This window comes from Pseudonaja textilis, chromosome 10 (assembly GCF_049901715.1).
Source record: "Pseudonaja textilis isolate UNSWEBS1 chromosome 10, rPseTex1.2, whole genome shotgun sequence".
Classification (NCBI taxonomy): domain Eukaryota; kingdom Metazoa; phylum Chordata; class Lepidosauria; order Squamata; family Elapidae; genus Pseudonaja; species Pseudonaja textilis.
The window spans coordinates 20,103,008-20,117,820 of NC_141999.1; the positions used below are offsets into that span (position 1 = coordinate 20,103,008).

The following is a 14,813-nucleotide window of genomic DNA, read 5'->3' on the forward strand; positions in this document are numbered from 1 at the left end:
AAGATGGCCAGAATTTTAGGGAATCAGGTAGCTTCTAGATAGATAGATAGATAGATAGATAGATAGATAGATAGATAGATAGATAGATAGATAGACAGACAGACAGACAGTAATGTCTCTCTTTTTTTAGCAAGCAATAATATGTCTCTGTGTCTGGACAGACACAGATTACTTCTTGGTAAAAAAACAAAAGATGTATACATGGCTCCCCTCTCCAAATTTTACTCTTATCTTTACCTTTTACAGCAGAGGTGTCCAACCTTGGCAACTTTTGAGACCTGTGGACTTCAACTTCCAGAATTCCCCAGCCAGCTTGGCAACTGACAAGTCTTTTTGACACTTGCAGCATCCCAGGGTAAAGCGATCACCATTTGTGACATTCCCAGAGACCGTCTGACAAGCCAAGTCAATAGGAGTAGCTAGATTCACTTAATGACCATGGCTGGCTGAGGAATTCTGGGAATTGAAGTCCGTAAGTCTTTAAAAAGTTGCCAAGGATGGACAAGGATCTTTTATAGTGAAAGGACATTTTGACATGAATCAATCTAACCTTTAAAGAAGTTGCTTGTACTATTTTGCTAAGGATGGGAATCATTTGTTAGGAATTCATTCTGTAAGAGAATTGTTTCCTTTTCTATCTGGTTTCTCGTCTCTGCAATTTGCTTCGGAGCTAGACACATCCTTGGATGTTCCCAGGAACATCCTGCTCCAAAGATAAGAGGGGGCTGCCCAGGAGTATGAATACACAAAGACAAGGGATACTGTGTAAAATAACAAAGTATGGACAGAGCACGGACAAAGAACGCTCCATGGATGAAGAAGGGGAGGGCACGGGCAAACCATCGCCTACATTAATAACGAACCTTTGTCTCTGATTGGATTCAGCGTAAAATGTATATAATACTCCGAGCCCCTCTTGCAGAGTGTGGCTATTCCTTACGTGCACTTTGTCTGTATGTTTTGAACATAGTATTCACCCAGACTTTTTGCTTTGACCAAGGAATAAAGAAGCGGTTATTTTTGCAAGCCCTCGTCTCGAGTCTCACGCTTTGGCATCTCCGTGGCTCGGGGAAACTTCTGGGACCTTACAATAGGTTGGGACATTAAAGGAACTATTCATTGCGTGACAATGAATGGCCAAATCCTCAGTCCGGTTATGTAAACGAGTCTCTTAAGTTAATAGGAGGTAGGCCATCTGGAGAGCAATTTATCCAACCTCTCCCAAGCAGAGTAAACCAATCCCTCGTTTCTAGAATTCTCGCTGAACTTTGTAGTTGCATGGGGACATTTGCTTCTGCCCCACCTGTTCGCAGGTTAATGATTAAACTACCTTCTTCTTTTCATCCATATGCTCCTTTATTCAACTGTTCAATGTGCTAAATGGACCGACTTCTTCCAAAAAACAACGGACAATAGAATTTTCTCTCACAAGGTTATGAGCAACTGGGAAGGAATTTACATTCCTTTCCGAAGTGGGGCGGAGACCTTTTCAATAGCAAACATAGCTGCATCTTGGATTGTCTGGGGATGTGTATGTGTGTTGGTCAGAACTGCATTGCATAAAAAACAGGAACAAGGCTTGGTTTGCATAATTGCAGTTAATATATTGACTTACTTTGCATCCATCTGCAGACCTCTCTAGACCCCACTCCAAAAAATAATTAGGGGGCAAGGTCCAAAACTATATTTGATTTCATTCCCAAGTGATTTGAATGAAATATTAAGGGCACAGCCTTCCTGTCATGCAGTTGATGAGTTCCTTCTTCTGTCTTAATGAAACTTGCTGGTTGGTAACAATCTTCTGAGATCTCTGAAGGCCATTCTCACAAACCCTTCTTCATGTGCATCTCCGTTAGCCAATACAGTTTCCCCATCCATTTCCAGATCTTAACTCCAATATATTCTTATATATATTTATATATAAATATATATAAATGTACCAATTATCACACTAAACAAGAGGAAATCCTTCTACACACCAATTCCACCAGCGCTTTCTACAATTTTGTAAACAACAAACTAAAAGACTCAAGGTCCATCCCTCCCCTAAAAGAACCAAATGGTAAAGTCTGCAGTGATGACACCATTAAAGTCAACCTCTTTAGCACATTCTTTGGCTCAATATTTCCTAGTGGAACCACGGACAACTACAATGATCTAATACATATCGATTTTACAGAAGACAATGTTGAAAAAGCACTTCACAATCTAAAACCATCTTTATCTATTGAACCAGATGGAATATGTGCCTATTTCTTAAAAAAGCTATCCACTGCCATAGCCGAACCTCTAAGCATAATCTTTGAAAAAACTTTCAGGACCAGCTCTTTGCCAAACCTATGGTCACTAGCCACAGTCATCCCCATCTTCAAAAAGGGAGACCCCAGCCTCATTGAAAATTACAGACCAATCTCTTTATGCTGTGTCATCTGTAAAGTCATGGAATCAATTATTAACCAATCCATTATCCTCCATTTAGAGACAAACAACCTACTCTCTAACAAACAGTTTGGTTTCAGAAGGAAACTGTCCTGTAACCTCCAACTCTTGCACTGTAAAAACATATGGACTACACATCTTGATCAGGGCAAAGCAATTGATGCAATTTACATAGACTTCTATAAAGCCTTTGATTCAGTGGTACACGACAAACTACTCCTAAAACTAAGGTCTTATGGTATCTTTGGATACCTGCATAACTGGATAGAAGTGTTTCTGTCTAACAGGCAACAAATGATCAAAATTGGGAGCATCCTATCAAATCCTGTACCTGTCAATAGTGGTGTCTGCCAAGGCAGTGTTCTAGGACCAACTCTCTTCATACTCTATATTAATGACCTCTGTGATTATATTAAAAGCAAATGTGTTCTTTTCGCTGATGATGTAAAGCTATTCAACACCACTGATAATGCTGCTACCCTTCAAAAAGACCTCGACTATGTGTCAGAATGGTCAAACAAATGGCAACTTCAAATCTCAACAAATAAATGCTCTGTCCTACATACTGGCAAAAAAAATCAAAAATCAAATACAAGCTGAATAGTCAAGACATTGTTGATGACAAAAACTTTGTCAAGGACCTTGGAGTACTCATCTCAAATGATCTAAGTGCTAGAGCCCACTGTAACTACATAGCCAAAAAGCCATTAAGAGTTGTTAACCTATGACAGCACATTGTAAGACACTTAAGGAAAATAATTATGATAAATTAATGCAACAGGTAAAGAAGGATTTAGAAACATGGGGCAAGCTGCAACTTTCATTATTAGGCAGGATCGCTGCTATTAAAATGAATATTCTTTCAAAATTCCTCTATTTATTTCAGACGATCCCAATCAAAGTACTCAATTTTTTTTTTGAAGAACTTAATAAAATAACTGTAAAATTCATCTGCAGTTGCTGGGAGCAAACCTGACTTTATCCTATGTGGTCTTTGGTTATCTGTGTTCCTGGCGTCTTCCCAACCGTGTGAGTTTTGCCATGCCTTCACATCTGAAATTCTTGCTCCTGCCCTGCCAAGCTAATTACCTCAGTTTGGCTTGATTGGATTTAGAGTTAATTTGTGTTGACCACGTTTTGGACTTGATTCCCTGCAGTTAAAGTCTGTTCCTGGGAGAGTTTTTCTCCAGCCAGAAGGTAACCTGGACATTGGGGGCAAAGTTGGAGCTAATAAAAGGACTCTTATTTATTATCTGACTGTGTTGCCTTTGTGCCACGCTCTGTGTCATCACATACTCCATGGTATTTTACTTTTAAGCCATTCGTGCAAATTTCAAGCAATTGTGTGAATGCCTTTCCTCAAAGGATGGCTTGCTTGTTTTAGTAACTCTGGCATGGGTTTTTTTTTTTATTACCGTTATACTGAAATCAGGCAAGGAGGCAAGGATCATTAAGAATGGTCTACACATAAAATAAATGAATGACCCACTGAGGCATCAAAAGCGTTTATCATTTCAAAAGGTTGCCGCTGTATAAAGGATTCCAAGAACCCATTTAGTGTATGAAAAACAGTAAAACTTCTCCCAATTGTCAAATCTGCTTCATCTAAAGAAATGCAAAGAATCTTCCCAGTTTGTGTAGTCTCACCTTGTGAAGACCTATCTCAATAACCTTTGGGGTGTGGGGAGAGGGGTTATCTTCATAGGATAGGGGCAGACCTGGCTAGGTTCTCCTGGCCAGCTTGACCAATTGGAAAAAAACAAGAAGCAACACAATGCAGAAAAAAGGGGGGGGAAACCCCCCCCCACACACACACACATTTGGTCATCTCCAAGCAATTTTGGCTGGTGTTCTTGATCATTGACAGATGAAACCCGGTGAAGGATAGCCCAAGGAGCCCTTGACTTCCGTCTCCAAGCCATAGGCTCTTTCCAGGACCCTCTGCGCATCTTCTGCGAAGCTATCCAGAGCCGTGTGAAGCAAATAGTAGGCGGCCACAAACGAGACAGCCCCGGCGACCAAGTTGTTGAAAACGGGCACTTGGCTCTTCAGCACCGTGGCTGCCATTTGCCTGCAGAGTGCAGCTTGGTGCAAAACCGCCCGGATGGCATCCTCCGGGAAGTCTCTCGCGAAGGTTGAGCGCACCTGGTTTTTCAACTCGTGTGAGGGTTTTGAGACCGTGGCAGCCAAGGCCTCCAAAGAGGCATCGTCCAAGCCGAAATGCTGCCGGTAGTTCTTGAGTGTCCCCTTGAGCATGGGGAGGTTGAGGTGGAACGGGTGGCCAGGCAGGGCTGAAATGATACACGCCAGCAGCGCCTTCTTCCAGATGTGCTGGCGCAGCGAACTCTTCTTCTTTTGCACAGCTGCGGCCGTGACGGAGGGGAAGGAAAGCAGTAGGGTGTGTCTCTTGTGACCCTCCAGCTCTTCAGACAGAGTTTCCTGCAAGCGGTGGAAATCGAACCTGTGCAAATGGAAGCTGGAGATCAAGAAGACCTTGGGCGTCTCTAGGCCTTCCTTCTTGAGCTGGCGGGTGCAGTCTGACTCTATTTCCCGCAGCACCTCCGCTTCCTGGAAAACGCTGGGCCTTCGCTGTTGGGAAGCCCGCAGGTCCTGGTCTACCTTGGAACGGACGAAATAGAAGCGTTTGCCCAGGGCAGCCACAGCCCGAGCCAGCTGGGCATGGTTCTCTCGGAAACGCTCGGAGGCGACGATGATGAAGAAATCGTACCTCTCAAACCTCACCAGCTGCAGGTATTTTTGGGCTTGGAAGGAAGGGGTGCCAATGCCTGGCAGGTCCCAAACCCGAACACGGGGAAGATGAGGGTGGTGATAAGGAGTGGCCGAGAGAGTAGTCTCAACCACGCCCGTTTTGGCCGCCCGGATGTCATCGTCGCTGACCCCCAAAATGGCGTTGATGAAGGTGGACTTGCCAGCCCCACCTTCGCCTGTCACTGCGATGTCCAGTGTGGTGGTTTCTAGAGAATCCAGGAGTGACTGGACTTGAGAAGACACCTCCAGAACGACTTTTGACTGGATGACAGAAGCCATCTCTCTGAGGTCCGCCTCCTGGATGTCCATGGTGGAAGCTCAGCTGAAAGAATAGAAGAAAATAAAGAAATGAATTTTTTTTCTATACAAGCCATTTAAAAAAAAAAAAAAACGCGCTCCCTTTTTACCACCCTGTAGTCCCTATTCAAGGGAGAGTCGGGGTTACTAGCCAGATGCCCTTCCTGACACCTACACGGAGTTCACAGCAGTTATTTTTTTCTTTGGACCTTAGGAGAGAAATATCTGTTGCTACCTAGGACTGAACTCTCAACCTTCTGAGTGGGAGGAAAGTATCTTCACCACTAGATTAACACAATGCACTTCTTTCTATATATGCAAAATACACTGCTCAAAAAAATAAAGGGAACACTTAAACAACACATTCAACTATGTAATGAACAAAGTATTTAATAAGAATATTTCATTCATTCAGATCTAGCATGTGTTATTTTTGTGTTCCCTTTATTTTTTTGAGCGGGGTATGTCTTTTCTATATATGCAAGATATATCTTCTTTCCATATATGCAATAGATTTCTTCTTTCTATATATGCAATATATTTCTTTCTATATATGCAATATATATATATATATGTTTTTTCTATATATGCAATATACTTCTTTCTATATATGCAATATATTTTGGAAGTTGTGGGAGCTTCATCACTGGAGACTTTCAAGAAGAGACTGGACTGCCATCTGTCAAAAATGGTGTAGGGTCTCCTGCTTGGACAGGGGGTTGGACTAGATGACCTACAAGGTCCAACTCTATTAATCTGTATAATCTATATTTCTTCTTTCTATATATGATATATTTGCAAAATGTAGAAAGGGCACCAGCTCCCTCTGCTGGGCAGGTTTAGTCATGCACTGCTGATTAGAAAGCACCGTCTCTACACCTTACAAATAACTCAAGTGACAAACATATTTTCCAACACACCTTCTCCTCTTATTTTTCCCCACAACAACGATGCTGTGAGTTGAGTTGGATTGAGAGAAAGGGACTGGCCCAAGATCACTCAGCTGGCTTTCATGGCTAAGGCAGGATTTGAACTCACAGCCTCCTGCTTTCTAGCCTGGTGCCTCAACCACTAGGATGGATAGCCCGCTAACTCTTACTTCCTTCGAGCTAATAAATAGGTGAAGCAATCAATTAAAGCTGTTCAGGAGAGAATTTCCTAACTAGATCAGATTGGGATCCATTGCCAAAGTGATGATCCCATCTCAGTACAGCTACTTCTTGACTTACGACTTAGGAATTGAGCCCAAAATTTATGCTGTTGAGTGGGACACTTGTGAGGTGAGTTTTGCTCCATTTTATGACCTTACTTGCCACAACCGTTAAGCAAATCCCTGCAGTTGATAAGTTAGTAACCCAGTTGTTAAGTGAATCTGGCTTCCCCATTGACTTTTTCAGATGTCACAAAAGGGGATCCCATGACCCTGGGACACAGCAATGGTCATAAGTATGAACCAACTGCCAACCGTCTCAATTTTGATCACATGATCATGGAGATGCTACAAGGTTGTAACTGGGAAAAACAGTCGTAAGTTTTTCTCATTGTTGCAACTTTGAACGGTCACTAAAGGAACTGTTGTAAGTGGAGGATGGCTTCGTTTTATTGTATTTTATTGAGTTCTTTTTTAAGTATAGTCCTTGACTTACGACCAGTCATTTAGCAAATAGTCAAAGTTCTGATGGACCTACCTTGCTGCTACTTATAAACTGGATTTGAAGTTCCGACGGTCAGTCCACCTCCCCAGTCACATGATCAAACTTGAGCACTCAGAAACACACCTACATTATTATAGCCCTCTGCAACTTCCTATTGTCACCTGATCATGTTTAATGATGGTTTTGCAGAAAATCTGGTCTTTGGCCAAAATGCAAACCAATGGTTTGCTTAATGAGCATGTCTGGTGCTTAGCAATGGCTGCATTCTCTAAACAATCGTCATGCAAAAAAAAAAAAATTAATAAAAGCAGGTTATGAGGTGAACAAGTGAGCGCTTCATCCTGCCCATTATGGTCGCAAGTGATGATGGCCTTGGTGGTCCACAGAGAAATATCACCCCCAAAGCAATTAATCCAGGCTGTGCGGGAACACAAGGCTGCACCACCCACATGGCCCACAGGAACACAAGGCTTGTGTCAGTTGCATTGCGAACAACACGAGATAGTGAGGGGAGGGGGAAAGGGCAGAGGGGGACTTGCCCCACTCACTCCACGCGCCTGGCCTGGCCACCGGACTGCTTCTTTCTTCTGCTGTTGGCTGCATGCAAGGAAAGCAGCAAAAGTCTTTCTTTCTCTCCCCCAAACTCTGCCAGAAATGAGTCTTTGGGACCCTGCAAGGCATCCTGGTCCAAGAGGCTGTGCCGGTGTGACAGGTCCCACAAAGACTCATTCCTGGCGGAGTTTGGGGGAGAGAAAGACAGACTTCTGCTGCTTTCCTTGCATGAAGCCAAAAGTTTCTCCCCCCCTGCCCCCGAGAATGGAGCTGGAGATGATATCCTGAGATTTCAAATGAAGAATGATCGATTGGTAGGAAAACACGATGGGGAATTTTCCTGCAGACATTTTGGGGATTTTCCCAGGGTCTCTGGTCCACGGGATTTAAAATTAGGAGTTTGGTGGTCCCCGAGGTCCAAAAGGTTGGCGACCCCTGCTATATTTGATCCTAAGGTCCACATAAAGGTTGTGTAAAATTGCATTTCTGTTCACTGAACTTTTGTTTTCCCTCCAAGCCTGCCAATTTCTGCCCACTTTTTCTCTACGCGACTGCTGCTTTCAGTTGAATTCCACCAGTTCCTAAAACCCACAGACATTTTCCTCCTACGGCTACTCGGTTTAGAATCCACAGTCCTGTTCACAGGGCAAACCCACGGTCTCCCTAAATAAAACAACAAGAGAAGGAAGTGGTTGTGCTCCTTTTTTCTACGCTGAAAGAACAACCCAAACCACGCAGAGCAATGGCGCGCACACACAAAAAAACGCCAATCCCAGCAAAAGAAGAACGTTGCAAACGACAACTTAAAAACATGAACTGAAAAATCATCCTCAGCAAATCATCAGCAACCATCTCTGCACTCACCCACTCCAGCCCACCCTGTCCTATCTGAGAAAGCACATGATGTTCGTTTGTTACACACATCTACAGGTTATTCTCCAAATGCGACCACAATGGAGCCTAACATTTCCACTGCTAAGCAAGGCAGCCATTAAGCGAGCCACACATCATTTTGCAAACTTTTTTTTTTTGCCACGTTTCTTTCGAGCAAATTGCTCAAATTGTTCAATGCATCTCATGGTCAGTAAGTGAATCTGGCTCCCCCCCTCTTTGCTTGTCAGAAGCTCTACAAAAAGATTGCAAATGACAACCTAAGGACTCCAGGATACGGTCAACATTGTAAATTCATGCTGGTTGCTAAACATCCAAAGTTTGATCACGGGGATGGGGACACAAGTATGAAAACTGGCCATGAGTCTCTTTACAGGAGGATATTTTGTACCTCTGGGTTGAAACACCTGGAATACTGCATCCAGTTTTGGTCACCACATTATAAAAAAGATGTTGAGACTCTAGAAAAAGTGCAGAGAAGAGCAACCAGGATGATTCAGGGAGTGGAGGCTAAAACGTATGAAGAATGGTTACAGGAACTGGGCCTGGGTAGTCTAATGAACAGAAGGACCAGGGGAGACAGGATAGCACTCTTCCAATATATGAGGGGCTGCCACAGGGAGGAGGAAGGGGTCAAGCTATTTTCTGAAGCACCCAAAGGCCAGACAAGGAATAATGGATGGAAACTGATCAAGGAGAGATTCAATCTGGAAATAAGGAGAAATTTTCTGACAGTGAGAACAATCAACCCATGGAACAAAGGTTGCCCTCAGAAGTTGTGGGAGCGTCATCCCTGGAGACTTTCAAGAAGAGATTGGACTGCCCTTTGCCAGATGACCTACAAGGTCCCTTCCAATTCTGATTATCTGTTATCTGAAATGAAGGGTCCTTGGTGCTCTGTGAGCTTGCTTGTTTTCTTGCAGAGGTTTCAAGACCCAAACTAGGTAACATCATCAGGGCTAGTAAGGAGTGGGGTTTGCTGTCAGTTTATATTCTGGTGACTTGGCCTGTCAGTGCTGGTGGCCTTAGAGGCCCCTTGGTTGGGCTGTTTACTGAATTTAATTCTTTATTGTCATTGTACGTATATAAACAGTATACATACAACAAAATTCACATAATACCCAGAGACCAGATGCAACATGCGCACACACGTGACAATCCCCAAACACTCCCCCCCACCCACCAAAATTCCCCACCCCCTAAAAACACACAAGCATCCACACAACAGACGAAGTAATACTGTCCAACAGCTCACTGATGGTGGTCCTTAAGTTCATTGTTAAGTGCAGTTATAGCTCTGGGATAAGAACTATTCACAAAACACGTGGTCCGAGTTTTAATTGTTCTGTATCTTTGGCCATGGCATGGCTGTTTACTGGTGGCTCTTTGGCAGTTTCGTCAAGAATCTGTGCAACACAGACCATCAACCAGCTCAAAAGAGAAAAAGATTCCAATAACTTCTCCACCAGTGATCAGCAACCAGATCAGCCATGGATTAACTCCAAGGTTAATACCCCAATCGAAAAACTGCCAGAGACCCATCATCGGTAAGCAGCCCAACCAAAGAATCTCTAAGATCACCTTCACCAACACCTACAGGGCAAGCCACCAGAATATTACACCACCACCATCACCACCACCACCACCACTACTACTACTACTACTACTACTACTACTCGAAAGCTGGCTGAGGAATTCTGGGAATTGAAGTCCACAAGTCTTAAAGTTACCCAGGTTGGAGACCCCTGTAATCTAATCACACTCGGCCAATAAAGAATAATATTCTATATATAATGAATATCTTTCCAATCAGGGAGAATCCGAGCCCACCAATCACCTCGCAAAAGGATCCTTTCCAAGCCGGCTTCGGTCTTGCAGGAGCCGTGAAGGAGGGAGATGAGCGCAATCCCAGGACTCCGAGAGCCCCGCGCTTCTCTTTCTGGATCGAAGAGGATTTTTCTCTCCCCTCCCCGGTGAAACGAAACAGAGAGACCTTTCGCTCGAGTGGAAGGGAAAAGAAAGAGAAACTGGCCCTCCAGGAGGCGGAGCCGCTGCTGCCCGAGCCGGGAAGGGGGAGTTGCAATCTGAGCTTCCCAAAGGGCGCAACCTTGGACGGCATCCTAAATGGAGTCGGTTGTAAATCTCCATTTCTTCGTCCTTGGGTTGTGGGGGGAGGAGGTTGCAGACCTGCTTATTCTACCGGTCTATGGCAGGGGTCTTCAAACTGGACAGCTTTAAGACTTACGGACTTCAACTCCCAGAATTCCTCCTCCAGTCACGTTAGCTCAGGAATTCTAGGAGTTGAAGTCCACAAGTCTTAAACTGGCCAAGTTTGAAGAGCCTTGGTTTATGGAGAATCTCCCAAAACGTGTGCTTATTCTGTCTATGGAGATTCTGCTCCCCCCCACAAATCTGTTTATTCTGTCTATGGAGATTCCCCCCCCCCACCCACCCCAAAATCTGCTTATTCTAATGTCATCCCGATCTGTATTTTTATATGCATTTGTTGCATTTTAAAAGTATGCCATCTTTTGGGGATGAAAAGTCTACAGGCTGCCTTCCCACAAAAAAACTCATTTTTCTCCTACAGGAGCCTTGTGGGCTGGGCTAAGAAATGGGGAATTCACCTGGAGAATGGCTGTGATTGAGGTTTCCTTGAAATTTGGGGTTCCTTGGGGTTACCGCCCTTCCACAAGACTTGCACCCCAGTGGATATTGGTGTCTTCCAGGACACCATAAATGAGGGGTCTCCAAACTTGGCCACTTTAAGACTTTGTGGACTTCAACTCCCAGCATTCCTCAACCACCCATGCTGGCTAGGGAATTCTGGGAGTTGAAGTCCACACGGCTCAATGTGGCCAAGTTTGGAAATCCCTGCCACAAATGAAAAAGGCTGAAACGAATGCCCCCCAAACTGATTTTTTTTTAACCATTTTTGAGAAGTCTGCCCAAATTTTTGAAGGCTTTTTTTTTTTGTCCCTTGCTCGTTCATTTATATCAGGGGTCCCCAAACTTGGCAACTTTTAAGACTTGTGGACTTCAACTCCCAGAATTCTCCAGACTGGAGCATTCTGGATGTTGAAGTCCCCAAGTCTTAAAGTTGCCAAGTTTGAGGACCTCTGATTTACATGCAGGATCAGGGAACCGAGTTCAAACTTCGTGGGAATGCGGCTGTTGAGTTTGCACGTGAAAAGTGCTGCTTGAAAGTAAACCCACCTCCCCCTCCCCCCAATTTGGCCGGCCTCGAGACGGGAGGCGGCGAAGAGGGGGGGCGTAATCTTATTTCGGAATGAATGAACGCCACCTTTATTTATTATAACTCAAATGAATTTGGAGGGCACCAGGTTGAAGAAGGTCAGGCCAGGCCAGCGGCCCAAAGAGCTCGCCCCTTTCTGTCTCTATGGTTACCAAGCTTGCGCTACAAAGCAACGCTCACGCAAGAACGAAGGGGGCGGGGCGAGCAGCTTCTGACTGCTAAGTGTGGAGGGGAAGCCTGCAAGTTCGCAACGTTCGCTGGGAGGCGGGACCCAGCCTCGCACTCCTATTGGCTGGCCCGCGGGGAGCGACAGATCAAAAGGGCTTAGCTGTTCCCAGTCTAGGCGAGCGTCTTCTAGGCGTGTGATGCACGTCAGATGATTAACAGAGTTGGAAAGGATCTTGTAGGTCATCTAGTCCAACCCACTGCCCAAGCATACAAAAACTGATACAAAAATCGATCACCAAATTGCTGGAAGTGCACACAAGGGAATGGAAGTGCATACATGGTGGTCTTGTAAAAAAGTACAGTTCTGTAAGAGCATCTGGAAGTGGCTAGAGAGGAGATGATGGAACTAAAAATAGGTTATAAACCAGCATTTTTTTTTATTGGGAATTATATCAGAGAAATACAGCAAAGAAGAGATGTATTTAGTAATCCATGTTATCAAGACGGCAAGAATGATGTTTGCCCAGAAATGGAAGGCTAGAGAAATTCCTAGTGAAAATAAGGTGATAAATAAGATTTTGACATGTGCTGAAATGGACAGACTGACTTTAGAAATGAAAAACAAGAAACCACTTAGAGAGGGCTGTAAAGCCTGTGAAGCGGCATATAAGTCTACGTGCTGTTGCTGTTGCTTGCTATTGCAGGCTAACTCTGCTCACACTGCCGGAAGTTCGATCCTGACCGGCTCAAGCTTGACTGAGCCTTCCATCTTTCTGAGGTGGGTAAAATGGGGACCCAGATTGTTGGGGGCAATAGGGTGACTCTGTAAACCGCTTAGAGAGGGTTGTAAAGTGGTATATAAGTCTAAGTGCTATTGCTATATTCAAGAAAGCTTTTGCCACTGTTGAAAGAACAAGAGAGGGAATCTCTCCAGAGAGCTATAAAGTTTCCACAGCCGGGATCGGCTTCCACAGACTGAAAAGGTCAAGAGGGGTTAATTGAGGACACTGGTCTTCACTGGCCATTTTCTAAACGGCCAACGTCTTTGGGACGCTCTGGGCAACGCAGGCTTTATACGTTTAAACATGTGAGCAAGATTTGAGTAAAATCATGTCCAGCAGGCCCAAAATGTTGCTGTTGTAAATAGGACCTTGCTTCAAGGAAGCCAGTTCAGAGCCTTTTGGAGAAGAGAGACTCCCGTGCCAAATCGGGGCCTCAGATGCTGGCTTTTCCAAAGAACAGCTGCCAATTTCAGCTGCTCCCTTTTTTTAGCGGTGTGAATGAGGCAGTTTGGCCCTTGGATGTTTCCATCCTTGGAACAAAAGTCAATACTGCAGAGCAGCGGTGTCAAAATGGGATTTCTTTGAGGGCCGAATCAGCATTGTAGTCCTCCACGGGCCGGGGGGAGAGGGGAGGACGGATGACTCCTGCAGCACTCTGCCGGCCAAAAACGAGCTGTGTGGGTTGTTTCTGGACTGGTTTTTTTTGGCCCATTTACAGAGCTACTTTTGGCCTGTTTTCCGAGCCATTTTAGGCCGTTTTCCGGCCTGTTCTGGGGCTCTTTTGGGGGGGCATTTTTGGCCGGTTTTTGGCCAGCAGAGTGCTGCAGGAGGCCATAGAGCTGTGATGGTAAACCTATGGCACACGTGGTACAAGTGGCACGCAAAGGCAAACTTGCCTTGCTGCGCATGTGCACGCCTCACAGCTGATTTCCCCCCGCCCCTCCCAGTCAGTTTGGGGGCTTTTTCGGCCTCCCTGAGGCTTGGAAAAAGCCTCTGCAAGGCTTCTTAGACTGAATTATAGGCCCATTTTGTCACTTCTGACAGTTTTTGGCACAGGAGCCCCAAAAGGTTAGCCATCACTGCCATAAAGGGTGAAAACAAGGGGGGGATGCACACTGCCCGCTTTAGCCACCAGAGGCACTGCAGGCTGGTCCTTTGATATTTCCAGGCCAGCCCCACCGGCCAGATTTAAGCATCGTGTGGGCCATATTTGGCCCATGGGCCTTGAGTAGAAGAATAGAGTTAGTAAGAGGTAAAAAAAAAGTAGAAGGTGGATTTTAGTCTGCTGGTCATTGCCACCTAAGGCACTTGAAGGCCAGACAAGAAGCAACGTGATTCAACCTGATAAAAAGGAGAAATTTTCTGACAGTCAGAACCATGGAAGAGAAATTGCCTTCAGAAGTTGTAGGAATTTCATCACTGGAGGCTTTCAAGAAGAGACTGGACTGCCATCTTTCAGAAATGGTGTAGGGTCTCCTGCTTGGGTGGGGGGTTGGACTAGATCAGGGTCACCAAACTTTTGGACCTCAGGGACCATCAAACTCCAGCGGACCAGAGACCCTGGGAAAATCCCCCCCAAAATTCCCCACCCCATTTTCCTACCTTTCAACCATTATTTGGCATCGCAGGATACCATCTCCAGCTCCATTCTCAGGGGGAGAGAGAGAGAGAGACTTTTGGCTTCATGCAAGGAAAGCAGTAGAAGCAGCAGAAGTATTTCTTTCTCTCCCCCAAAGTCCACCAGAAATTTGCCTTTTGGAGCAGGATGCCTTGCAGGGTCCCAAAGACTCATTTCTGGTGAAGTTTGAGGGAGAGAAAAAAAGACTTTTGCTGCTTTCCTTGCATGCAGCCAAAAGCAGAAGAAATGGAAAGAAGCAGCCCGGTGGCCAGGCAAGTCCACCCCCCCTTTCCCCCTGTCCCCTCACTATCCCATTTGCAATGCGACGCCTTATTAATTGCTTTTGGGGGGGTGCTTTCTCTGAGGATCACCAAAATTTTCTCACA

General features: G+C 45.0%; 1 protein-coding gene across 1 annotated transcript; it reads right to left on the minus strand.

The window, feature by feature from the left end:
* Positions 1 to 3,931: 3,931 nt before the first annotated feature.
* LOC113451418 (interferon-inducible GTPase 5-like) lies at positions 3,932 to 10,638 on the minus strand. The gene is made up of 2 exons (XM_026722804.2): positions 10,441 to 10,638; positions 3,932 to 5,530 (listed from the first exon to the last, which is right to left on the minus strand). Exon 2 carries the CDS (start codon positions 5,515 to 5,517, stop codon positions 4,297 to 4,299), a length of 1,221 nt encoding a protein of 406 aa, XP_026578589.2. The 5' UTR covers positions 5,518 to 5,530; positions 10,441 to 10,638; the 3' UTR covers positions 3,932 to 4,296.
* Positions 10,639 to 14,813: the final 4,175 nt, after the last annotated feature.

Coding starts and splice junctions, on each gene's coding strand:
- LOC113451418 (XM_026722804.2), bottom strand. CDS start 5,517: ATGGACATCCAGGAGGCGGACCTCAGAGAGATGGCTTCTGTCATCCAG.